Source organism: Nicotiana tomentosiformis, chromosome 2 (genome assembly GCF_000390325.3).
Source record: "Nicotiana tomentosiformis chromosome 2, ASM39032v3, whole genome shotgun sequence".
NCBI lineage: Eukaryota > Viridiplantae > Streptophyta > Magnoliopsida > Solanales > Solanaceae > Nicotiana > Nicotiana tomentosiformis.
Window position 1 is genome coordinate 172,966,817 of NC_090813.1, and position 24,782 is coordinate 172,991,598.

The window sequence follows — 24,782 nt, forward strand, 5'->3', positions numbered from 1 at the left end:
AAAAGGCCGTAAAATATGCTTATTCCATATTGTAAAGGGATTTTTTCGTTCCTATACACTATTTGAAATTTTATTACCAAAAATGTCCATGTTTATTTATTTACCCCACCTAAACAAGTTTTATCTACAAAATATATACATTTATTTAAATTAGAATCCTTTCTGCAGTAGCCTTCCTTTTTTAGACGCTGGAATTTGGGATCGCGTAGGATTCTTAAGAGATTTTATTAACGCAATCATCGCACATTAATCAAGCCAATGTATTTGTAGAATCCTGCTATTACGCCGATTTTCTCTGATGATTTTATCAGCATAATCAAGTTCTATTCTCTGGTTTTCTCTGGTTTTCCATAAGCGAAGGTTTTAAATTTTTTTTTGCAAACAATTATCTATAATTGTATTGAATTTCACGACATAATGTCAAAATTAGCGATTATGCATCAGCTAAATGGTCACTGGGATAACATTGGGAGATACAAAGATTTTAATGTTGATGGAAATTATAGTCAACGAGGATTCAAATTATAGTGAATTGAATTCTGCAATTGCAGAGCATCTAATGATCGATACCTCCGCAAAAATCATTGAAATCAAATACACTATCAACAAACGTTGTCCTCCAATGGAAATTCGGAACGATATGGGAGTTTGAGTATACATGGAGACGAAAAAGGAAAATAAAAGCTTAGGAATGTATCCGCTGTGTATAACAGTGCGTGATTTCGATTTGGAATGCAGTATCTCTAATTCGAGCACAATTACAGGTTTGTTCTGTTTTTTCAGTGGTGATGATTTGTCAGTTTCATGTGTTCTACAATATTTCTACACATAACTATAATGATACTATATGACAAATATAGTTCAACTGTTATGTCTATTGAAGTATTCAATTTCACGTGTTCTATGATTTTAGTACAACCTATCTACAATATAGGTCTGAGTTGTAGATACTTTTAATTGAGTACATGTTCATCTGATTATCGTATGTCTAAAGTGGTTCAATTGTCAAGCAATTGTAACAAAATTGGAGAAGTATCAGAAACAGTGAAGTTGATTGATAGGCCAACATTTCCGGCGATTGTGGACTATGAAAGTATCATCATAACAGAACATACGCCAAATGTTATTGAAGTAGGCCAAGTCTACCAAGACAAGCAAACAATTGTCAGTGCAATGAAGCACTATTCTGTCATGAATAAGTTTCAATTTAGGGTGAAAAGGTCTAGCACAAGAAGGTAGGAACAGTTCAATTATCAAATTCATATTTTTATTTAATTTGTAGTGTTTTTGGAATTTTTTTGTACAATTTGTAGTTTCTTTGTATATAAATTTTATATAATTTGTAGTTTGTTTGTATATAAATTGTTTAATATAAGATTTTTGTGCTTAAGCAGCCTCTTATTTTGTAGCTACATTTTTTATCATATTTTTTAAATTATTTTTATTCTGTAGCTACTGCCTCGTATGTGTTGGGAATAATTGTACATGGCACTTCAAGTCCACCAGCATAAACGAATCAACATTGTTCAAAGTTCGAAAATTCAACAGCTTGTACACATGCTCTTTGATGGGCAATATATACATACAATGCAAACCTACTGCCATGGTAGTTGGTAGCATGGTTATACCAAAATATGCGAATCCTAAGACAATATACACATCAAAAGACATACAAGCTGATATGTTGTCGGAACATGGTGTGAACTTAACATACATGCAAGCTTGGAGAGCAAAGGAAAAGGCTTTGGAATTTTTGAGAGGTCATCCTGCTGATTCCTACAGTCGCTTACCAAGTTATTGTATATTCTGGAGAAGACTTATCTGGGGTCATTAGTTAAATTGCAGAAGACTGAAGATGACTGTTTCTTGTACGCATTTGTTGCACTTAGTACGTCCATCAAGGGTTGGGAGTATTGTAGGCCAGTTGTAGTAGTTGATAGCACCTTCTTGAAGTCAGCATATAGGGGAATAATGTTAACAACTAGTACAATGGATGCATCAAGTATTGTAGATTAATGGTAGAAATATTATCATAAAGTTGTTTTTCAGTGTGTATTTTTTATACTCTCAAGTTTTATTAAAGAAAATAAATTTTTTTTTCCACCTGTGTGATAGGTAGCATATTACCACTGACATACGCTGTTGTTGATCCAGAAAATGACGCATCATGGACATGGGTTTTTGAGCAATTCAAACATGCGTATGGTGAAAAACCAAATATGTGTGTTGTTTCGGACTGGAATGAGAGTATCTTGAAGGCAACATCTACTGTTTATACCGGCATGCCACATTATTCTTGCATGTGGCATATTTGGACAAATGTAATGTCAAAGTTCAAGAAGGGTCATCTAAAGTTAAGTGAATTGTACTTTGACACGACACGATCATACACACTTGATAAATTTAATGGAAGAATGTCACAGATTGAAGAGATCGACACATATGTTAAAGCATACCTATTCGATATTGGCTATCACAGATGGTCTCGGGTACATGCTACGGTGAACAGAACGTAGACGATGGCATCAAATATTGCAGAGTCATTGAATGTGGTAACAAAAGATGCAAGAGAGCTTCCCGTAGTAGAACTATTAGAGTACATGAGGATTTTCTTGAATGTTGGACTAATAAAAAGTTATTGAAAACAAAGGGTACGTTCACATACCTTGGGAAAAAAAATACAACAAAGAGTTGAAGGACAAGAGGAAATTATCGTAGAAGATGAGAGTAAGCTATAGCCAATAACATCAGATCATTAATTCCATCAAACTAAATATATATTGTTAATTGTAGATAAAGTATTGTATAATTGTAGTTATTTTATATATGTTGCTGACAACTTGTTGTGTGTTTGTAATAAAATTATAGGTGAGCGATTCCACAGATCACATCCATACTGTGATAGATGGTGTGAAGCGATTCATTATTTGCCTTCAAAACAAAAGATGTAGTTGTGGACAATTCCAACTTGATGAACTTCCTTGTGCACATGCTTTGACATTTTTGAGGCACATGAACGAGTCTTATGAAAATTATTGTTCTCCTTATTATACGAGGGAGAGCCTTTTGCATACTTATGAAATACCAGTAGACCCGCTGCCTGACAAAAGCAAATGGAATGTGCCACAACATATAGTTGAAGAAGTTGTAATGCCACTTACTGGGAAAAGACAGCCAGAGAGACCTCAAAAATAAAGATACAAACCATATGATGAAGTAAATGTAAAGAAGTACAAGGTTTCATGTGGCAACTGCGGACTAGAAAGGCATAACAAAATATCTTGTAAGAATGCTCCCAAAAGGAAATAAAAATTGATAGTCACAAGATTTTTTTTTCCTGAGTACTGTTGAAGATAATCTGTAGTTTAAGATACAAAGTTGTATTTGTTCTGTTCTGGAGAATTATAGTTGAGGTGTAATTGTGTTGCTAATTTGAATAAAGGCTGTCTCGTATAATGAAATGTTTTCAACTCTTAATGCAATTGGTTTGTGGTTGTTTTGTTCAATTACTGAATTTATTTATTTCAACCTTTCCTAACAAAACTGCTTAAAATTGAATGGATTATGTATTTTTTGTATATTAGTTGTAGACATAATTGTAGTTAAACTGTAAAGAAATTATATGCTAAAAATATCGAGATCAAGTACTAACAACTTTCAACCAAAACAAATCACATATGTTTTCTATTCTAAGTAGTAGGATTCTCGACAAAATAAAAAAACAAAAGGTAAAAAAATTGTAGCATAAATCTGCTACAAATAAATTGTAGCTTACTTGTTCTTAGTTAACAGTTTGTCTACAACTTTATTATAAACCAGCTACAACTAAACAATTTAACTATAATTTTTCTACAGAAAAGGGCAACTAATTCTTCTTTTTTCGGACTTGTGTTTTCTCGTTCACAACTGGTGTACCTTTTCTTTTTGCTAATATGCCAGTCACCTCACTTTCACTAGTTGAATCAAGCTCTTGCTTTTTCCTAGCATAATCCCAAAGTAGCGTCCCATAGCGTATACGATGTTGATCAATATCAGAAAGGGTTTCCTTTGAAATCGCTAGCTCTCCAATGCTGACATATTCTGCAAATGCAGCCACGTATATACCTTAGTCACTGCAAAAAAAAATTAGGGGAAAAAATTTAGCATTCATTGTAAAATAAAATCTGTTAAATAGATTGAAGGAAAAATAACTTTTTCATACAGTGATCCCTCTTTTTGCTGGGGTATCTCACCGACCAACCACTGAATGTCAAGAGGGTCAGTAACACCTTTTTCAATGTATGCCTTTGTGTTCTTGTAGTTGACGTCTAGACACTTGCCATAGAAGCCGGTGCATGACAAGTAGGGGGGAGGGGGATCATAACAACAAACTTGTTGACAACAGATTCAACAAGGTTGTGATTTCGTGAAGAGACCATAGAATCATAAACATATAGAACCCTATCGGTAATGTCAAACACAACCAACAACCAATGAAATTTCTCCACAATGTTTATGGGCATAATCACAAAATCAACTTTATCCCATGCAACATTTGCAAGTAACCTGTACCCCAATATGTATTCTGATACGGCGTCCTGGGGTTTGACAACAACAAGCTTCTTATCGGCAGGAGCATTAATGTACCTCTGATAAATTTGTTCAATTCTAGTCTTGAACATACAATCAGTGGTTGTAAACCGTATTTTGTTTTTAGGACCATACTTTCCTCTCTTCCTCAAATAGTATAAAATAACATCAATGTGCTGCAAAAAAATATATTTTATTATTTGTCAATGCTTCATACAATTTAACTATAATTGTAAAACAAAAAAACTATAGACTTCTTAAATTACAGAATACTACAGCCAGGGTATGTGTTTACCGTGTCGTTGAGGACTTGCCCAGGATGTGCCAAAGTATAAAACCACTCCTTTTATCAACTTTCTCCACTCCAAGATCATACCACGACTTTAGATGGTTATCTTTTAAAGAATAAGGCGCCTTCCTCCTATTTAAACAAATAGCAATTACAATTAATATGTAGTTTCAATTGAAAATCCAAAAATTTAATGCACTCGAAAATATGAAAAAATTACATAATCTAACCTCTTTGAAACCGTATCGGTACCAGAGTATAACCACTTATTGAATTCTTCCAACAAGTCAGGATCAACATCATCGCTAATAACCCCAATAAATGGATGTTTGATGAGGAAAATTGGAGGTCCAACAGAAGTGCTTCCCCCAGAACTGTAAAAAGAAAGAAAGGCCTTGTTCTTCTTTGATGCACAAGGGTTGTTTCATCTTCATTAATCTCGCCGAACTTAACAATCTGGGAGAAGTTCTCTTGCAGCTCAAAATTATCAAGTGTTACTTCCCTTTTTTCAGACCTGGACTCATTGTCCGAATCACCAACATTAATGTAGTCGACTGTTTCACCTTCAAAATTTAAAATAAAAGAACAACATTGTATGTTGCATCAGTTCTTTTTGAAAAATTGAAACTTATATAAAACCTTTTTTTTTCCTACAATTATATTGTAACATATAATACCACTGAAATCTTCACAGCAATCGTCTCCTTGTTGTATAATGTTTTCTTGTTGAATGAGAGATTGCATTTTTGTAGTCTCCTTCTCCTCATTTAAATGCTCTCATGGAATGCCAACTTTAGCATCCTGTTTTGGAGAATCCACATGCATAGTTTCCTTCTCTGTTTCAATAAATGTGTACAATTTAATAAAATTATAGATAATTTGTAGTAAGCATTAACAACACTGTAGATAAATTGTAGTAAATTTGTTAAAATATTGTCCTGCAGCTGATATGCAAAATGTATTGTAAAATATGATGATAAAATGTACTAAATCATACCTGCATTTTCTTCATCCAATGCCCCTTGAAATTGGGAAGATAAGTCAACACCTACATGACCATTCTCCTCAATTTGACTGTCATTCATGTGTCCTGTATCTAAGAAAACCATTGAAAATATAATGTAGATTATTTGTTGGTAATTTAGGCGATATGTAGATATATTATAGATATAATGTTAATATAATGTAGATACCTGTTTTACTGCTGCTGGCCAATACTGGTTTAGCACTACTGACCAGAATGTCTTGATTGTTCTTTTCTTTGTAATGCTCATCATTTTTCGTAGAACTACTAGTAAATTGCAAGCATAATTTGTTAGGCTATATACTTTATGAATGATAATAGAAACTTAGACATGGTAAAAATTATTATCCAAAATGAATATATTTCGAATGAAACCTTAGCATTAATGTTATCCTTTTGACTGTTTATTGCCTGTAAAACAGACTTGATGGAATCATTGAGTAGCAGTCAAATACTACCTAGTTCTTCAAAAACCTAAAGAACAAAAAATAGTTATAATGTATCTTACAATTAGGAGCCTTATATATATATATATATATATATATATATATATATATATATATATATATATAAATAAATAAAGAAGACTAAAAATCAAGAATTATGTATACCTCTTTCTTGAAGGTTTCAAGGTCTGAACACACCTACATATTAAAATAGAAAGAGTTAACGAAATAATTTGCATAACATAAATTAAAGAAACCATCTAGGATTATGTATAAATGTTACCTTATCAACATATTTTCTTAATATTTTATTTGGTTCACAATATCTTGCTTGTCATCTATTCCCATTGCATGCTTATATCTTGATGGAGATGGAGCATCTGTCGGATGCTCGGCCTTTGTTTCAGCTTCTTCAAAGATGTATTCAACTTTATCTGGCAAATTCATTCTTGAAAGCTCTTATGGTACTTCAATTATATTGGTGAACTGAGTGACAAAAAATGTGAGGGACCTAGTCATAATATGTATAAAATGTGTAAATAATTTTTATTAAATTGTCTGCCCAAAAGTGAAAACCATTTACCTTGATCTATGATGGTTTGATCGTTCTATCTTCCAATGCAGATAACCATATCTTGTCCTTACTAGCTGTCCAGTTAAGTATGCGTGGGATCGAATTACCAACCTTTGTAGCTATATCCGTATTGACTGTAGAGCAACACTCATACAACCATATTTGCATAGCTAGTGCAAAACCTCGAATGACATAAAAATGCACAGAAAGGCTGAGCTTGTGCCTAACGGACTGAAGCAATTGTGTATAAGATTCGATACCTCATGCTTAGTTCGCATACTGCCCCGAGTCCACCAAGTAGAACCTAAAATGATCTATCAAACCTAAATTATCTTTGTCTGAAGGATAGAGGAAGAATTCTATCAGATAGAGAATACACAACTTGACTGCATCCTCATCGTTCACCCAACTACGACTTGTTACAATTTGTTTCAAGTATGACTTCTCAACTTTTTTCTTGTTTGGAAAATAGCTCTTCATTATGTTACTGTCATACTTAGTTGTGTAACCAAAGTCTGTCACTTATGTAAAACATCTAAGGCCACTGATCATGGCAAACTCTCTCAACCCAAAGTTCAGCCTCCCACCCTTTATCTCTGCTGTAAAAAAGTCGAAACCAGATGCGTTAAATTCATACTTCATGAGAAGGTGAATTGCCTGGTTTTGGATACATATTTTGGGCAAGGAAAGAAAATGCCCAAAACATGTCTTCTTAAACAGCTTTAACCCATTTTCAGACAGTAAATCCTTGATTTGGCCAGGAATAGTAGGGTCAGATAATGTCTGGAACCTAGTGATGCCATAATCAACATCATGTGGTGTAAAAAATATTCGATTCTGCACCAAAATAAATAACAAGTTAATAAAACTTGTTTCAAAATCAGGAAACAAAATAACTACATTTCTACTACATTTTAGCTACAATCAGAAAAATATTAATATATTGCATACAAGTAAGTTTCAACATTAGTAAACATATATAACAACTGACTACATTGAAGCTACAAATGCACTAATAAAATTATGTTTAGAGCAAAAAATTAGAAATTAAGAACTAGACATAATATATACAATTTCTCTACAGTAAATGAAACTAACATCTACAAAATAGAGTAAATAATAACCAGTAAAACCAACTAAATCATATAGTACATTCCCTAACTAGATGATTTCGAATAATATACAAGAAATCTACAATTTAGAGAGAAATGTAGAAAATTTGTTAACCTACAACAAATCTACACAATGTAGACAAAATTTCTACAAATACAAAAAAACAAAAATTATGTATGTTCATGAGAATGAGAACAAGTTTTTTAACTTTAAAAAACAAAACAAAATTAGAACTACTAAAATTTTATTCTCAAATGACTGTTGGAGTATAGTTTTAGCTGATTTTTGAACCTTCTTCTTTTTTGAAGGTTTAACAGTTGGAGAAACTCTGATTTTTTTGCAACTTTCGTGATAACTTCTTCTTCGACGAAATCATCATCGAAAGCAATTTCTTTTCCTTTCCACTTTACAGATTTACCGGATGTCGAGGCTTCACCAGCATCCCTATCATGCTTATGTTTTGTTTGAGCTTCTGCCCTAGCTTCGCGAGGGGAAAACTTGAGCTTTGTCTCTGGTTTTGCATGTACCGATTTTGAAACTTTTTTGGGTGAATCGTGTGAGAAAACACCCAAATCAAAACTAGGAATATCCTCCATTACTTTAGCTTTTTTAGGGCTAATCTTCGAATGTGCTTTCTTCTTCATTGAAAGTTAAGGAAAAATTTAAGCAACTACAATTTTGGTAGGATTTAGAGCTGAAATCTGTAAAAATCGAGAGGGATTTTTGAAGAAGAGTGAAAACGGGCGTTAATGGAGGGAGATATTGAAGAAACGTGGGGGAGTGGGATGTGTACGTTAGAGTGATTATAAGAGTTAATTTATTCTCATTAAATTCCTAAAATGTACATAATTGGTAAATTGTATATGACTATGTATAAATTAAAACTTGAGTAGGGAGGGTAATAAAGTTTCAAATAGTGTATTGGAATGTAAAAATTTCCTATTGTAAATAGCAACCCAATGCACTTCCTACATGAAATCCCTTTTGCTCTTGGATTAACAGAGCATCAAATGTTCAAACCAAAAGGAAAATGCTTAGATAAGTTAACTTCTCTATTTAGTCATGAAGTCCATTATACAATTTAATTTAGACTTGATAACTTAAAATTGTTAGTCTTTGATATCCGCTGTGACACTAATCTAAACTTTTGCTATATTTCCAGTATGACTCAAACAACATAACTATTCAGATAAAATATTGACGGTACAGCCTAAACAAATACTAGGCAAATAACATAGAAGCAAAAAGTAGCAATGGAAGATCATATATTGGATGGCAGAAGGTGCTACAACATTTGAATCAAACAACAACTAGCATTGTAGTATTAACACAACAAACACACCAACGATTTCCACACGACCCCTAGCTTTCCAAGCAATGGTACAAAACAGATAATGTCATGATGTTCAGGTATTTGTTGTGCTAAGATAGATATTCTGAAGTTTCTTAGAACTACTCTAAGAAACAAACATGATAGTCATGGCAGCGGCTTTCTGCCATTGTTTTGATAATTTACCTACGTTATGCAGTAGCGATCAGACTTGTTATGTTCAAGACGCTCTACAAAAATCTTCAGCAGGATGCTCTAACCATTTTTGGGCTTCCTGAAAATTACTGGTAAACATAAGGAGTTACATGATCTCACTGGTAAACATAAGGAGTTACATGGTTGCTACAAGTATTAATTAAGAACCCTTTAGTATACACCCTACACTTCTTGAACATCCTGGTTCATCCCACATACACATAGCTACATGTTGACGTGCCAAGTTCTGGTCTGAGATGAGCTGATTTTTGTTGAGATAGCAATTCTATCAGAAGATAAACAAAGACAAGTCTGTACCCCTCTATACGCCTGCATTTGCAACGATTCACCATATCCACTGAATAACTGTAGAAATGGATGTCAAGGTCCTTCGTCACTTTTGGTAGCTGAGGATGTCCCAGATTTTTAGTACTTGAATCAATGTATGTAGAGTTCTCTACCAGAATATCTCTAGTCAGGTGCTTGACACTGTAGCTCTCCAATACGTCACATGAATTCCCACCACTACTATTGCTCAATTTCTCAACCACTTGAATGCTTCACCAAAAGTGAGATCACTTCTTTACAGATCTCGGCATCCATAATTCTGGCCATCGATTTTGAGAAATTCTCACTAAAGAGTTTATAACATCAAGGAACCGGTCATTTCTCCAAATTGCAAACAAAATAAGTAATCCAACTGACTCAAATAAAAGAAACTTTAAACGTCAAATGAAGCAGCTTACCTTCCACATGGCAGCTTTAAATAGAGGGGAGTCCGTCCTGAGTAATGTTTCAATCTGGCCAAGATCAATGGTAGCACTCAAAATAGCTTGAGTCAAACTATTGTGGAGCCTTGGTGTCAATGACTAAATACTTCCAAATGGAACCACTTTTAACCAACGTTGTGGCATTCCCTAATACCCAAAGGCAGTGTCTGCATACAAAACCAAGGAAGTAAGTAAGAACCTGTATTTTCACTGAATGACAGCTAAAAAACTACACTCTCCATCACATTTTATGTAATGGTGTTTAACCGTGAATGAAGTTAAAAAAACAAAAAAAGACTTTTGAAACTTGTGGCATGAAACAAGTCATAGATATTTATGTGGCTATAAATCATTTAATTAAGAGCAAAATGAGAAATTTGAGGTTATATTGTTTCTAAATATATAAATGTGTCATTCTTTTTCAGGCTAGACTAAAGAAGAATGAGTGACACGTAAATTAGGCAGAGGGAGTATAAGATAAGAATAGCCAATTATAACCATCCCTAACATCAAAATATTTTACATGTTATATTGTTGTCCAGCAAAGTAGTACCTTGCTTGAGTCAGTGCTGCACTTGCTCTCTGACGATTAGAAAGGAAACCTACTGATCCACTCCCATTACAACGAACAGTGGAGATAATTATCATGTCCTCTTCACTGTCTTGAGAACCATCAACAGAGCGTACATTCACTGAGAAGCAGCGGTTGACATATACTTCTGTCCAAGTTCTTGTTGAATCGCTAAAACTTAGGCCTTGTAAGGAGATATACAACCAACAGAAACCCTTTGCCTTGAAGTAACAGACTCTATAATTTGGAAAACTAAATCAGATTTGCCAACACGATTGTCATGCAGTCATGCTAACCAAGATAGATGAGTGAAAGAAAGAAAAACTCGTCATAAGCAAAAAATGAAGTCCTTGAAAGATATTATTACCTCTATAAAGGTTGGCAACTATCTCAGTTACAACATAAACTTCTGCCATATTTCTTGTGCTGCGTTTGTTATCATACTCCTCTTTTCCATTGCTTATGTTAACAAAAGAATAAGAGCCAAAAATGTTTCCTTTAAGAAATCTCTTCTCATACGTTGCTTCTTTCACATTCGGATCATCCATAATTTTGTTTTAATAGAACTCTCTATTTGGGAACAAACTTATTGCAGGATGCATCCTCTATTGGACATTAAGAAGGTGCTTCTTCTGTCCAAAATAACCAACCTCTCAAATAAGCTCCTCCCAAAGCCAGCCTTCTCAGAGATCTGTCAATAATACACTTTGTCAATGATAAAAGAGCATGACACTGTTTTTTTAATATCAAGCAATAACAAGATTAAAGGAAAACCTTTCTCTGAACCATTGCAGGCAATTGTTTCTCATCCCCAATAAGTATGGCATGACGGATACCTGCAGGTAGCTAAGAGATTTCAATACTTTGATACTTTCTGTTTTAGTTGCATGCAAATTTGCAAAACACCTCGCGTTGTTCCTTGTCACAACTACATTTCCAAGCAGAATTTCTTTTAAACCTCCATATGTTTCGACAGTGCGGAACAGTGCTCCAAGAGTTTGAAGCATTTCAAGAACTCTGATAATTTCTTTTGCCACTTCTAGTGGAATGAAAGAAGTAGGGAGATATGTGTACAAACTTGTCAGATAAAATATTAGCTGCTCCTGGATCCTTTCGAATCTATTGATAAAGAATTCCTGAAATGTCCAAAAATGGTCTTGTTTTTTTCTTGCCGGCTTATTCGCCTTTCCACCTGATTGATAAAGAATTCCTGTGATCTTTTCTTGTTATCCTTTAAGGTTTGAAGGACGTACTTCTTCCGCAACTTACTTCTCCTATTGTTTTGTACTCCTTGATCATTGATCCCGTCACCCTTCTCGCTAAAGATAGATCCTTCACTCGTAATGCTTCCTTCCTCTTCCTTTTCTTGTGTTGTTTCTCAAATGGAATAGGCTTTGGAGACAAGATAGTTAGCCTATCTAAACTTTCATCTTTGCCTTGTACTAATGCAATAAGAAATGATCTCTTTGGTCTGTCCAAATCATCAATAATGCTTTTTGGCCTCACATCTGATAGTGCAATCAGATCTCCAACCTTTGTGTTTACCCGAAAAATCGGATAATAGTTGAATTTGGGTATGGTTCTAAGGATAGGTAGATTCCTTTGACCTGAAGGTAACAATACACGTATTTGTTATGTGAAATAGAAATGATAAACGAAGATACTTAGTGAGCTTAGAAAGATAAACACAATGAATTCTTGATATCCTGGAGAAGATGTCTTCTATTACAATCTATCTTGCCTTTTATAGCCAAGGATCACTACTTTATCTATAACAACATAATAGAATAATATTACTAGTGGAGGACCCATGATGGTGTGTCTCCTCCTTAATTCCCGCCAAGATTCTCTCCTTTGGTGCGGTTGTAACAACTTTTTATCTGTGAGCTCGATACTGACTCGAGCTCGGTATCAGATCGGAACCTCGGCCTTGGTTTCGAGCTTGGTGATCACTTTCGGGCATCGATGTTCGGGACCTGTGTTGGTCGATGTTGCCTCGGTCGATTCGGACGCCCCGACGCTCCCATCTCGGAATTCATTTGAGCTCTCCATGTAGATACCCCTTGACTGAGATGCCATCGTCGATCGATCTTCATGATCGAGGACCGGTTTTAACCGTATACAGATAGCCCCCTCATTTCTCGGAAAGGAGATGACGAGAAACGATATGATTTCCCTAAGGCTCGACCGAATCAATGCTGACATTTCTATCGGCTTCGACTATGACGTATGTGATAGCTGTCCCATCGGTTTGGTTTTATCGAGGCATTTAATGTGTGTCAGTCGGTGGTCGGCCACCGCTAAAAATGAATCGCCATGCCTTATAAATAGTTTTCTCATATAATATTTTCCACTTTTGCGCTTCCTCTTTTCCCAAATTCTCTTTGATTATCTTCTCTATTTCGTTGCTTTAGTGCCGTTTATACCAGAGTTTTGGTGCTGTCCCCTCTTTCACCTTCCATTGCGACTTTTTCTTCTCATATCGATGGCGAAAACTTCAAAAATCGTACCTCAAAAGGAGAAAGCTTCCTCCTCACGGCCGTTTGACGATAAGGCGCCGATGGAGCCGTCAGTTCATGATTATGTTCCCGGCCCGTGTATTTTAAAAACTGATTTTAGGGTGGAGAACCCTTCGTCCGTTCCAGGTCGGTGTGAGCACATATCGATGTATACGTGCTCTATAACGGAGGGTCACCTCGAGGCCGTCAGAAAAGACTGCAACTGGGGTTCTGAGGTTGTGTTACAAATCCCATCCTCCGATGAGAGCGTCACTACCTACGTGGAGGGATTTTTAAGTGTTTACACCTATCCCTTCACATTGGGAGCTGTCGATCCCGTGATTTTTGATTTCTGCAAAAGATATCAGGTCACCCTCGGCCAAATTCATCCTTCCTCATGGCGTATAGTCATCTTATTGCGCTTCTTCTCTATCAAAGCCGGAGGGTTGGATTTTTCTCTGAACCACCTTATACGACTGTATCGGCCTCAGATTTTTTGTGGACTAATTAGACTACATCGTCGAGCATCGAAGGCTTTGATGTCGAGCATCGATAAAGATAAGGATCGAGGTTGGATGAGTCGATATATTCGAGTGAGGACTCCTGATCTTATCCCGGAGGAGAAGATGCCGTTCCCTGAAAAATGGAATTTCGACCGTAAGTGATTCATGTTTGCTTTTCGTGTCCTTTTTCGCCTTTTTTTGATATTATTTTTTGATATCCAGCTACCTCTTGGATGCCACAAGTGGTGCCTGACCTCGAGGATTGGGTTCTAAAGTTAGCCTCGACTTCATCCTATACCGAGCATGCTTGGCGTGATTTGGCAAAAGGTAGATGGGAGGCCAAGAATCATGGTGAGGTTTGGTTCCTGTTTCCCTCGAGGTATATTCTGCGTTCTTTTTCGTTATCGATTTTTCCTTTGTATATAGGTGTAACTAGGGATGCCGTTTTAAGGCCTTCGAGCGGTGATGAAGGAAACAAGTCCCTGGTCCTAGAACAGGGAAAAGAAAAGAAGCGAAGGGCTTCCTCTCGGCCGAAGGACCCCAAGCCCAAAACTCAAAAGGTGAGGGGAAAAATCAATTCCCTTTCGATCGACTCGGTCCAACGACTGAGGGAGGAAGAAGAAGAAGATAGCTCCTCAGCTTTGGTAGTCCGACCTACGGAAGCAGTCGAGGTTGCTAGAGCTGCTGAGCCGATGGCGGCCGTACCCGTTGGGGTTGGTTCCGAAGACCTAAGTCTCGATCGGAGTACTCCGAGTGATTTGCTCAGGGCAATGGCAATGGGTCATTCGCCTTCTCTTTCGTCTTTTTCTGAGGAGGCGTTGAAGGAAGCTCGAGAGCTGAAGACTCCCGATATTGGTGCTGGCTCAGGTGCAGCGAATCCTTTTAAGGATTGTTTTACTGGTGTTGATGACAGTTCCGATATCGGTGATGCTTCTCTTTTGTTAGAGGAGGCTCAACATTTTATTACTCGGGTAATGATTCTTCCATACTTGGTTTCTATGTTCTTTTCCATACTTGACTCATGTTTCTAACTGTGCAGGCCATCGGTAGGTTTCGAGTTGATCTTAGCCAGTGTGAGGCCGAACTCCGGAAGGTCCTAGGTGAAAGAGATGCCCTTCGGCTTCTTTGCAGCAAAAAGGACGAGGCTATAAAGGATCTTCAAGCGGATTTGGCTAAGGTCCGTGAAGAAGGGGTCGAGCTCGAAGAAGGTGAGCCTCGTTCTGTTAAAGTATGGATTCAACTCGACTGTGGAAGTTAACCCTTCGTTGTCTCAGCTGCAGCAAAAAATCAAGAAGATCGGGTTACTTTGAGAGGAGGTCGATCAAATCCGAGCTGAATGCAACCAGTGGAAGGAGACCATTGACTGCCTGGCAGCGGAGAAAGAAACCATCTTAACAAAGTTATTATCAGCTAACGTTCAACTTCGAAACGTCAAGCAAAAGGTGTCGGTTCAGGCTAAGAAAATCGATGAGCTTGAGATACGACTTGCTGAGGCTAAGGCGGAGGTTGAGTTGTCAAAAGTTTTGGCGGATAAGTCTATTACTGTATATCGAGCTGATGCTGAGGCCACTCAGGTGGAGGCCCAGGAAGTGGCGAAGACTGCCGATGCTCGAGCTCATTCGGTTGCTAAACTTGCTAAGTGTAGATCTCGGAGGGAGACCCTCGAGGAGATACACGCTCGAGGTTTCGACCTTACCTAAGAGGTAAGAAAGTCCAAAGAGCTTGAAGCGGAAGCTGAAGCCTTGGCTTCTGATGATGATGACGATGATAACGATGATGGTAGCAAAAGCGGGTCCGAGGATAGGGAAGACCCCGACCCAGAAGCTTAGAATCAAATTCTCCATATCTGTAAATTAATTACGTAGGCAATTTTGTATATATATAACAAGGTTGATTTTGATCGATCAGATTTGGCGTGACGTTTTGCTTGTTAAGTTGATGATAATGTGATGGTTAACGTAAACTCTGAGTAAACGTAGATGTTTCAACGTTTCAAACTCGATTGGGTCCTTGTTCGAACTCGGTAGCCCGTAGGCTTAATATTCGAGTGTTTATTTTGAACTCGAGATAATGTGGCTCGTAGGCTCAATGGTCGAGTGAATGTTTCAAACTCGATATAGAGGTAGCCCGTAGGCTTAATATTTGAGTGATTATTTCGAACTCGAGATAATGTGGCCCGTAGGCTCAATGGTCGAGTGAGTGTTTCGAACTCGATATAGAGGTAGCCTGTAGGCTTAATATTCGATTGATTATTTCGAAATCGAGATAAAGGTAGCCCGTAGGCTTATCATTGGTCGAGCGAATGTTTCGAACTCGAGATGATGTGGCCCGTAGGTTCACTGGCCGAGTGAGTATTTCGAACTCGAGATTGTGGTAGCCCGTAGGCTTAATATTCGAGTGATTATTTTGAACTCGAGATAATGTGGCCCGTAGGCTCAATGGTCGAGTGAGTGTTTCGAACTCGATATAGAGGTAGCCTGTAGGCTTAATATTCGAGTGATTATTTCGAACTCGAGATAAAGGTAGCCCGTAGGCTTATCATTGGTCGAGCGAATGTTTCGAACTCGAGATGATGTGGCCCGTAGGTTCACTGGCCGAGTGAGTATTTCGAACTCGAGATTGTGGTAGCCCGTAGGCTTAATATTCGAGTGGTTATTTCGAACTCGAGATAATGTGGCCCGTAGGCTCAATGGTCGAGTGAATGTTAATTCTGGTTGCATAATAAATCTCAAGTCATTGTACATATGTTTTGGGCCAATCTATATGAGCGTGGTTCATTTTGACCATTTTGGCTCTTACAATTTTTCCTCTATTGTTGTGAGAAGACTTTCTTGCATCTGAACTCGATATATTTGAGGTCCTGGTGCCCCCCCGGTATTCGAGGCCGATTGGGCTAAGGGTCGAAAGCCTCAGATACTGTTTAAAAGCGCAACACGATCGACGGTTGCCTCATTAAAAACCTTGCCACAAAAATCCATTGGGGAAAAAAACGGTCTAAGGAAAAAAGAGTGCAACACGTGCTTTTGAGTAAAAGATCTACTTCTGCTCTTTGTTCGAACTTCTGTACGGGACAGTTGAATAAATATGGGAAGGTCGGACCTTAGCAGTAGTACCGTTTTAGATGTGATACATTCCAACTGCTTGATAGCTGTTTGCCATTTATGATGCCGAGCCTGCACGATCCTTTCCCAAAGTTCTCGAGCACCTGGTATGGCCCTTCCTAATTTGGTCCTAGTTTTCCTTCGTTTGGATTCCGAGTATTGATGGTGACTTTTCTTAACACCAAGTCCCCTGGCTTGAAGTGGCGAAGTTTAGTTCTTCGATTATAATACCTTTCGATTCGTTGCTTTTGTGCGGCCAACCGGATGAGGGCAACTTCTCGTCCTTCGTTCGATAATTCAAGGCTGGTGTTCATAGCCTTGTTATTTGATTCTTCCGTCATGAATCAAAATCTGGTACTAGGCTCTCCGACTTTGACTGGTATCAATGCCTCGGAGCCATATACTAAGGAGAATGAGGTCGCCCCTGTACTGGATTTTGATGTTGTTCGGTATGCCCAAAGGACTTCGGGCAGGATTTCTCTCCATTTTCCCTTAGCGTCATCCAATCTCTTCTTCAGGTTTTGAAGAATAGTTTTGTTTGTTGATTCGGCTTGTCCGTTTCCGCTGGGGTGGTACGGAGTTGATAGTATCCTTCTTATTTTGTGGTCTTCGAAGAATTTTGTGATTTTGTTGCCAATGAATTGCTTCCCATTATCACATACTATTTCGGATGGTATCCCGAATCGGCATATGATATGATCCCACACAAAGTCAATAACCTCTTTTTCTCTTACTTTCTCGAACGCCTGTGCTTTAACACATTTAGAAAAATAGTCAGTCATAAACAAAATAAATCTGGCTTTACCTGGGGTCGATGGTAGGGGGTCGACGTTCTCCATTCCCCATTTCATGAATGGCCATGGGGATAGGACCGAGTGAAGTTGCTCTCCGGGTTGATGGATCATTGGTACAAACCTTTGACATTTATCACATTTACGAACAAATTCTTTTGTATCTTTGCCCATATCGATCCAATAATACCCTGCTCTGATCACTTTTCGAACTAACATGTCGGCACCAGAGTGATTTCCATAAGTTCCCTCGTGTACTTCCGGAGGATGTAATTGGTATCTCCCGGACCTATGCATACCGCCATCGGTCCATCGAATGTTCTTCGATATAATGTTCCGTCCGCAGCCAAAGTAAATCGAACAGCTTTAGTCCGAAGGGTCCTGGAATCTTTGTGGTCTGAAGGGAGCTTTCCGTTTTTTAAGTATTCAATATACTTGTTTCTCCAATCCCAGGTTAAGCTAGTAGAATTTATTTCGGCGTTCCCTTCTTCGATTACAGAAGTTGAAAGTTGAACGATAGTCTCCGAGTTCAAATCATTCACCTCGACCGATGATCCCAAATTAGCAAGCGCATTGGCCTCATTATTCTGTTCTCGTGGAACATGTCGTAGACTCCATTGTTTGAAATGGTGCAAAGTGATAAGCAGTTTGTCCAAATACCTTTGCATTCTGCCTTCTCGGACTTCGAAGGTTTTGTTTACTTGACTCACCACCAGCAAAGAGTCGCAATTGGCCTCAGCGACCTCTGCTCCCAAATTTCTAGCTAGCTCGAGACCTGGAATTATGGCTTCATACTCGGCCTCGTTTTTAGTTAACCTGATAGTTTTAATAGCTTGCCTAATAATGTTACCCGTGGGAGATTTCAAAACTATGCCTAGCCCGGACCCCTTTATGTTCGAAGCTCGGTCCGTAAAGAGGATCCATGCCCTCGTCGATATATTTGATTTTAACAGTAGTTCTTTTTCGACTTCAGGTACGAGGATAGGCGTGAAATTTGCCACGAAGTCTGCTGAAATTTGAGACTTGACGGCCGTTCGAGGTCGATATTCGATATCATACCCACTGAGTTCGATGGCCCATTTGGCCAATCGGCCTGATAGTTCGGGCCTATGTAAAATATTACGAAGTGGGCAGGTGGTTAATACGCTTATGGGGTGGCATTGAAAGTACGGTCGTAACTTTCTAGAGGCGCTAATCAGCGCAAGTGCCAATTTTTCCAAGTGCGGATATCTAGTTTCCGCTTCCCCTAAGGTCCGACTTACGTAGTAAACAGGAAATTGCGTACCTTCCTCTTCTCGAACCAGGACACTGCTTATGGCGACTTCTGATACTGCCAAGTACAGGTAAAGTTTTTCGTCGGTTTTTGGAGTGTGCAGCAGTGGTGGGCTCGATAGATATCGTTTCAGTTCTTATAACGCTAGTTGGCATTCCGGTGTCCAAGCGAAGTCGTTCTTCTTTTTGAGTAGAGAGAAAAATTTGTGGCTTCGATCTGATGATCTTGAAATGAATCAGCCTAAGGCTGCAATTCTTCCTGTTAACCTTTGTACAGCTTTCACGCTGTCCACGATGGTGATGTCTTCAATGGCCTTGATTTTGTCGGGGTTAATCTCGATTCCCCGATTTGATACCATAAAGCCGAGAAACTTACCCGAGCTGACTCCGAAAGCACATTTTTCGGGGTTGAGCCTCATGTTGTATTTCCTCAGCATATCGAACGTTTCCTGCAAATGGGTCAAATGGTCCTCTGTGCGCAGGGACTTAACTAGAATGTCATCAATATAGACTTCCATTGTTTTACCTATTTGTTCTTCGAACATTCCATTTACTAGGCATTGATAAGTAGCTCCTGCATTTTTTAGCCCGAAGGGCATTACACTATAACAATATGTTCCATATCTGGTCACAAATGAAGTCTTTTCCCGGTCTTTCGGGTTCATCTGGATTTGATTATACCCGAAATAGGCATCGAGAAAAGTAAGGATCTCGTGGCCGGCCGTGGCATCGATCAAGTGATCGATGTTGGGCAGTGGATAAGAATCTTTGGGGCATGCTTTGTTCAAGTCCTTGTAGTCTATACACATTCTAAGTTTGTTTCCCTTTTTAGGCACCACGACTACATTGGACAGCCATTCGGGGTATTTCACCTCTCGAATGGATCCTATTTTGAGCAGTTTGGTTACCTCATCCTTTATGAATGCGTGCTTCACCTCCGATTGGGGTCTTCTTTTTTGCTTCACCGGTCTGAATCTAGGGGACACACCTGGATTCCTGTTATATCTAAATAGGACCAGGCAAAGCAGTCGATGTTATCGATAAGAAATTGAATGAGTTTCTTCCTGAGTTCGGGGCTCAAGCCCCTTCCCAGGTATACCTTCGTTCGGGCCAGTGTTTGATCAAAATGATTTGCTCCAATTCCTCAATTGTTGATTTGGTGACATCGGAGTCATCGGGGGTCACGAAGGATCGAGGAATCCACTGATCATCATCTTCTTCGATGTTCTGCTTACCTGGCTGGGTCGAGGCCGATGTCTTTGATTGCTATTTGGCGTTCCGGTCTTCGACTGTGCCTCCTTTTGAACCCGATCCTTTCACCGGCGAAGACGAAGATGTTGGTTTTGCTTCCTCGACTGAGAACATTTCCTTTGTGGCTGGTTGTTCTCCGTACACTATTTTGACACCTGTCGGTGTTGGGAATTTGAGGACCTGGTGTAGGGTCGAAGGTACAGCTCTTATGTTGTGGATCCACGGCCTTCCGAAAAGGGCTTTATATCTCATATCGCCTTCGATCACGTGAAACTTTGTTTCCTGAATTGTTCCGGCAACATTTATCGGTAGGGTTATCTCGCCTTTGGTGGTTTCGCATGCCATATTGAATCCTTTTAAAACCAAAGTTTCGGGTATGATCCGGTTTTGTAGGCCGAGCTATTTTACGACCTTCGATCTGATGATGTTGGCCGAGCTACCTGGATCAATTAACATACGCTTAATTTTAATTTTATTCATGAGTACGGATATTATTCCCTCTGCATCTTCATCATTGAACGATAAAGTCCCTGAGGGAGTGTAATCTTGAATTCGAGATCGCTTTTCCCTTACAATCGACGTTTTAGTGCGTTTAAGCATAGGTCCCTGAGGGGCATCGACGCCGCCAATGATCATGTGAATGATGTGCTGTGGTTCTTCTACTTCGTTTTGCTTGCCGAAGTCCTTGTTTTTAAAATGGTTCTTCGCCCTATCACTCAAAAATTCCCTAAGGTGCCCTTTGTTAAACAAGCGGGCTACTTCCTCTCTTAATTGCCTGCATTCTTCCGTTTTGTGACCATGGGTGCCATGATATTTGTATATTTGATTGGGATTCCTTTGGGCCGGATCGGTCTGCATGGGCCGAGGCCATCTGGCATCTTTGATGCGTCCGATGGCCGACACGATGGCGGATGCATCGATGTTGAAGTTATATTCCGATAATCGAGGAACTTCTATAGGATCGACATATTTATCAAAGCCTCTCTTGCTCATAAGTCCCCGAGAAATTTTCCCCCGATCATTCCTTTGGTTATTCCGAACTGTCTCATGTGCCGAACCGTGGTTCATCCGATCTATGATGTACGGCTGGTATCAGTCTCTGTTTGACCTTTGTTCTCTGTTGGTTTCCTTCTGAATTTTAGTGGTTGCGCGGATCTGACGCGTGGGTTCATACGGAGATCCCAATTGATCATCTTCGACCCTGATTTTCGATTGATACCGATTATGTACATCCGCCCAAGTTATTGCAGGGTATTCGATCAAGCTTTGTTTCAGCCGACGTGATGCTGTCGAACTCAGTCCGTTCAACCCTTGGGTGAAAGCTTGTACGGTCCAGTCGTCTGTGACTGGTGGCAAATCCATGCGTTCCATTTGAAACCGGGATACGAATTCCCTCAGTATTTCGTCACCCCTTTGTTTCATTTTGAATAGATTCGATTTCCTCGTTGCGACCTTTATGGCACCAGCATGTGCTTTTACGAACGAATCTGCTAACATGGCAAAAACATCGATAGAATTTGGTGGCAAGTTGTGATTCCAGATCATTGCTCCTTTTGCGAGGGTCTCTCCGAACTTTTTCAATAATACGGACTCGATCTCATCGTCTTCCAAATTGTTGCCTTTGATGGCACATGTATAGGAGGTGAGATGTTCGTTAGGATCGGTCGTACCATTATATTTGAGAATTACGGGCATACGGAACTTTTTTGGGATTGGTTTCGGGGCCGCGCTCGATGGAAAAGGCTTTTGTATGAACTTCTTCGAATCCAGCCCTTTAATCATTGGCGGAGCCCCCAGGATCTGATCGATCCTAGCATCATATGTTTCGAATTTTTTGTCGTTGGCTTCGACTCGTTTTGTGAGTTCCTCGAGCAGTTTAGCAATTTCAGGAGCGGTTCCTGATTCTCGCTCATTCGATTTCACTGTGTCGGGCTCCATTCTGGGGGTTACTTCTCGAAGAAGCGGATTGGAGTTTGGCTTACTTTGCATATGAGTTTGGCTCTGCAACTGAGCTATCGCTACTTGTTGGGCTTGTAGCATTTCAAAAATCATATGCAAGCTGATCCCGATTTCCCCCGTGCCGTGGGTGTCTCGGGCTATGGGTCGAGCGCCACCCTGAACGCTTCTTTCCTGCTCAGAACGCTGATTCGCTTCTAGAGCTATTCGTGAATTGATATCTACTGGTACTTCGGCTCGAATTTTAGGTTCCTCGATTCGAGCCTCGTTGCCATTGTTGGGTAGCCTTTCGGCCCCGGGCACCAAGTTGTTGGTTTCATCCTGAAGGTCGGCTTCGAGGTCGATTGGCAGAGCCATTGCTGGTATGAAGTTGTAAGCTGGAGTGTACTGTATATTTGTATCAAATAATCACTTGTTATCCTTAGCCCCACGGTGGGCGCCAAACTGTTTACCCGAAAAATCGGATAATCGTTGAATTTGTGTATGGTTCTAAGGATAGGTAGATTCCTTTGACCTGAAGGTAACAATACACGTATTTGTTATGTGAAATAGAAATGATGAACGAAGATACTTAGTGAGCTTAGAAAGATAAACACAATGAATTCTTGATATCCTAGAGAAGATGCCTTCTATTACAATCTATCTTGCCTTTTATAGCCAAGGATCACTACTTTATCTATAACAACATAATAGAATAATATTACTAGTGGAGGACCCCTGATGGTGTGTCTCCTCCTTAATTTCCGCCAAGATTCTCTCCTTTGGTGTGGTTGTAACAACTTTTTGTCTGTGAGCTCGATACTGACTCGAGCTCGATGTCGGATCGGAACCTCGGCCTTGGTTTCGAGCTTGATGATCACTTTCGGGCATCGATGTTCGGGACCTGTGTCGGTCGATGTTGCCTCGGTCGATTCGGACGCCCCGACGCTCGACGCCTCCATCTCAGAATTTGTTTGAGCTCTCCATGTAGATACCCCTTGACTGAGATGCCATCGTCGATCGATCTTCATGATCGAGGACCGGTTTTAGATATCCTCCATCTTTGATAGAGAAGAAGCGCAATAAGATGACTATACGCCATAAGGAAGGATGAGTTTGGCTGAGGGTGACCTGATATCTTTTGCAGAAATCAAAAATCACGGGATCGACAGCTCCCAATGTGAAGGGATAGGTGTAAACACTTAAAAATCCCTCCACATAGGTAGTGACGCTCTCATCGGAGGATGGGATTTGTAACACAACCTCAGAACCCCAGCTGCAGTCTTTTCTGACGGCCTGGAGGTGACCCTCTGTTATAGAGCACGTATACATCGATACGTGCTCACACGACCCGGAACGGACGAAGGGTTCTCCACCCTAAAATCAGTTTTTAAAATACACGGGCCGGGAACATAATCATGAACGGACGGCTCCATCGGCGCCTTATCGTCAAACGGCCGTGAGGAGGAAGCTTTCTCCTTTTGAGGTACGATTTTTGAAGTTTTCGCCATCGATATGAGAAGAAAAAGTCCCAATGGAGGGTGAAAGAGGGGACAACACCAAAACTCTGGTATAAACGGCACTAAAGCAACGAAATAGAGAAGATAATCAAAGAGAATTTGGGAAAAGAGGAAGCGCAAAAGTGGAAAACATTATATGGGAAAACTATTTATAAGGCATGGCGATTCGTTTTTAGCGGTGGCCGACCACCGACTGACACACATTAAATGCCTCGATAAAACCAAACTGATGGGACAGCTATCACATACATCATAGTCGAAGCCGATAGAAACGTCAGCATTGATTCGGTCGAGCCTTACGGAAATCATATCGTTTCTCGTCATCTCCTTTCCAAGAAACGAGGGGGCTATCTGTATACGGTTAAAACCGGTCCTCGATCATGAAGATCGATCGACGATGGCATCTCAGTCAAGGGGTATCTACATGGAGAGCTCAAACAAATTCCGAGATGGGGGCGTCGAGCGTCGGGGCGTCCGAATCGACCGAGGCAACATCGACCGACACAGGTCCCGAACATCGATGCCCGAAAGTGATCTCCAAGCTCGAAACCAAGGCCGAGGTTCCGATCCGACACCGAGCTCGAGTCAGTATCGAGCTCACAGACAAAAAGCTGTTACAACCGCACCAAATGAGAGAATCTTGACGGGAATTAAGGAGGAGACACACCATCATGGGTCCTCCACTAGTAATATTATTCTATTATGTTGTTATAGATAAAGTAGTGATCCTTGGCTATAAAAGGCAAGATAGATTGTAATAGAAGGCTTCTTCTCCAGGATATCAAGAATTCATTGTGTTTATCTTTCTAAGCTCACTAAGTATCTTCGTTCATCATTTCTATTTTACATAATAAATGCGTGTATTGTTACCTTCAGGTCAAAGGAATCTACCTATCCTTAGAACCATACACAAATTCAACGATTATCCGATTTTTCGGGTAAACAAGTATAAGGTAAGAAACTCTCGACAAAAGAAAAACAGACACACACACATGAAATGCTATCTACAGCTAGAAAATAAACAAAGTCC

General features: G+C 39.4%; 1 protein-coding gene, 1 long non-coding RNA gene and 1 pseudogene across 2 annotated transcripts; 1 reads left to right on the top strand and 2 right to left on the bottom strand.

Annotated features, from left to right (window-relative positions):
- The first annotated feature begins 984 nt into the window (after positions 1-984).
- On the top strand, positions 985-3,195 carry LOC138906100 (uncharacterized). Its single transcript, XM_070194621.1, has 4 exons — positions 985-1,235; positions 1,890-2,002; positions 2,116-2,489; positions 2,869-3,195. The coding sequence occupies exons 1-4, from the start codon at positions 985-987 to the stop codon at positions 3,193-3,195; spliced, it is 1,065 nt and encodes a 354-aa protein (XP_070050722.1).
- A 1,161-nt stretch (positions 3,196-4,356) lies between these two features.
- On the bottom strand, positions 4,357-5,213 carry LOC138905709 (uncharacterized). Its single transcript, XR_011413578.1, has 3 exons — positions 5,089-5,213; positions 4,865-4,990; positions 4,357-4,745 (listed from the first exon to the last, which is right to left on the bottom strand). It is a non-coding gene; the product is annotated as an uncharacterized lncRNA (long non-coding RNA).
- Positions 5,214-10,292: 5,079 nt separating this feature from the next.
- Positions 10,293-13,343, bottom strand: LOC104094310 (probable helicase MAGATAMA 3; annotated as a pseudogene).
- Between the last annotated feature and the right edge of the window lie 11,439 nt (positions 13,344-24,782).

Bases quoted from the DNA above. Each gene is read 5' to 3' on its own strand.
- LOC138906100 (XM_070194621.1), top strand. From the start codon at position 985: ATGTCTAAAGTGGTTCAATTGTCAAGCAATTGTAACAAAATTGGAGAA. The intron at 2,003-2,115 runs GTATTGTAGATT...CCTGTGTGATAG, and splicing joins TAGTACAATGGATGCATCAA to GTAGCATATTACCACTGACA. The intron at 2,490-2,868 runs GTACATGCTACG...ATAAAATTATAG, and splicing joins GCTATCACAGATGGTCTCGG to GTGAGCGATTCCACAGATCA.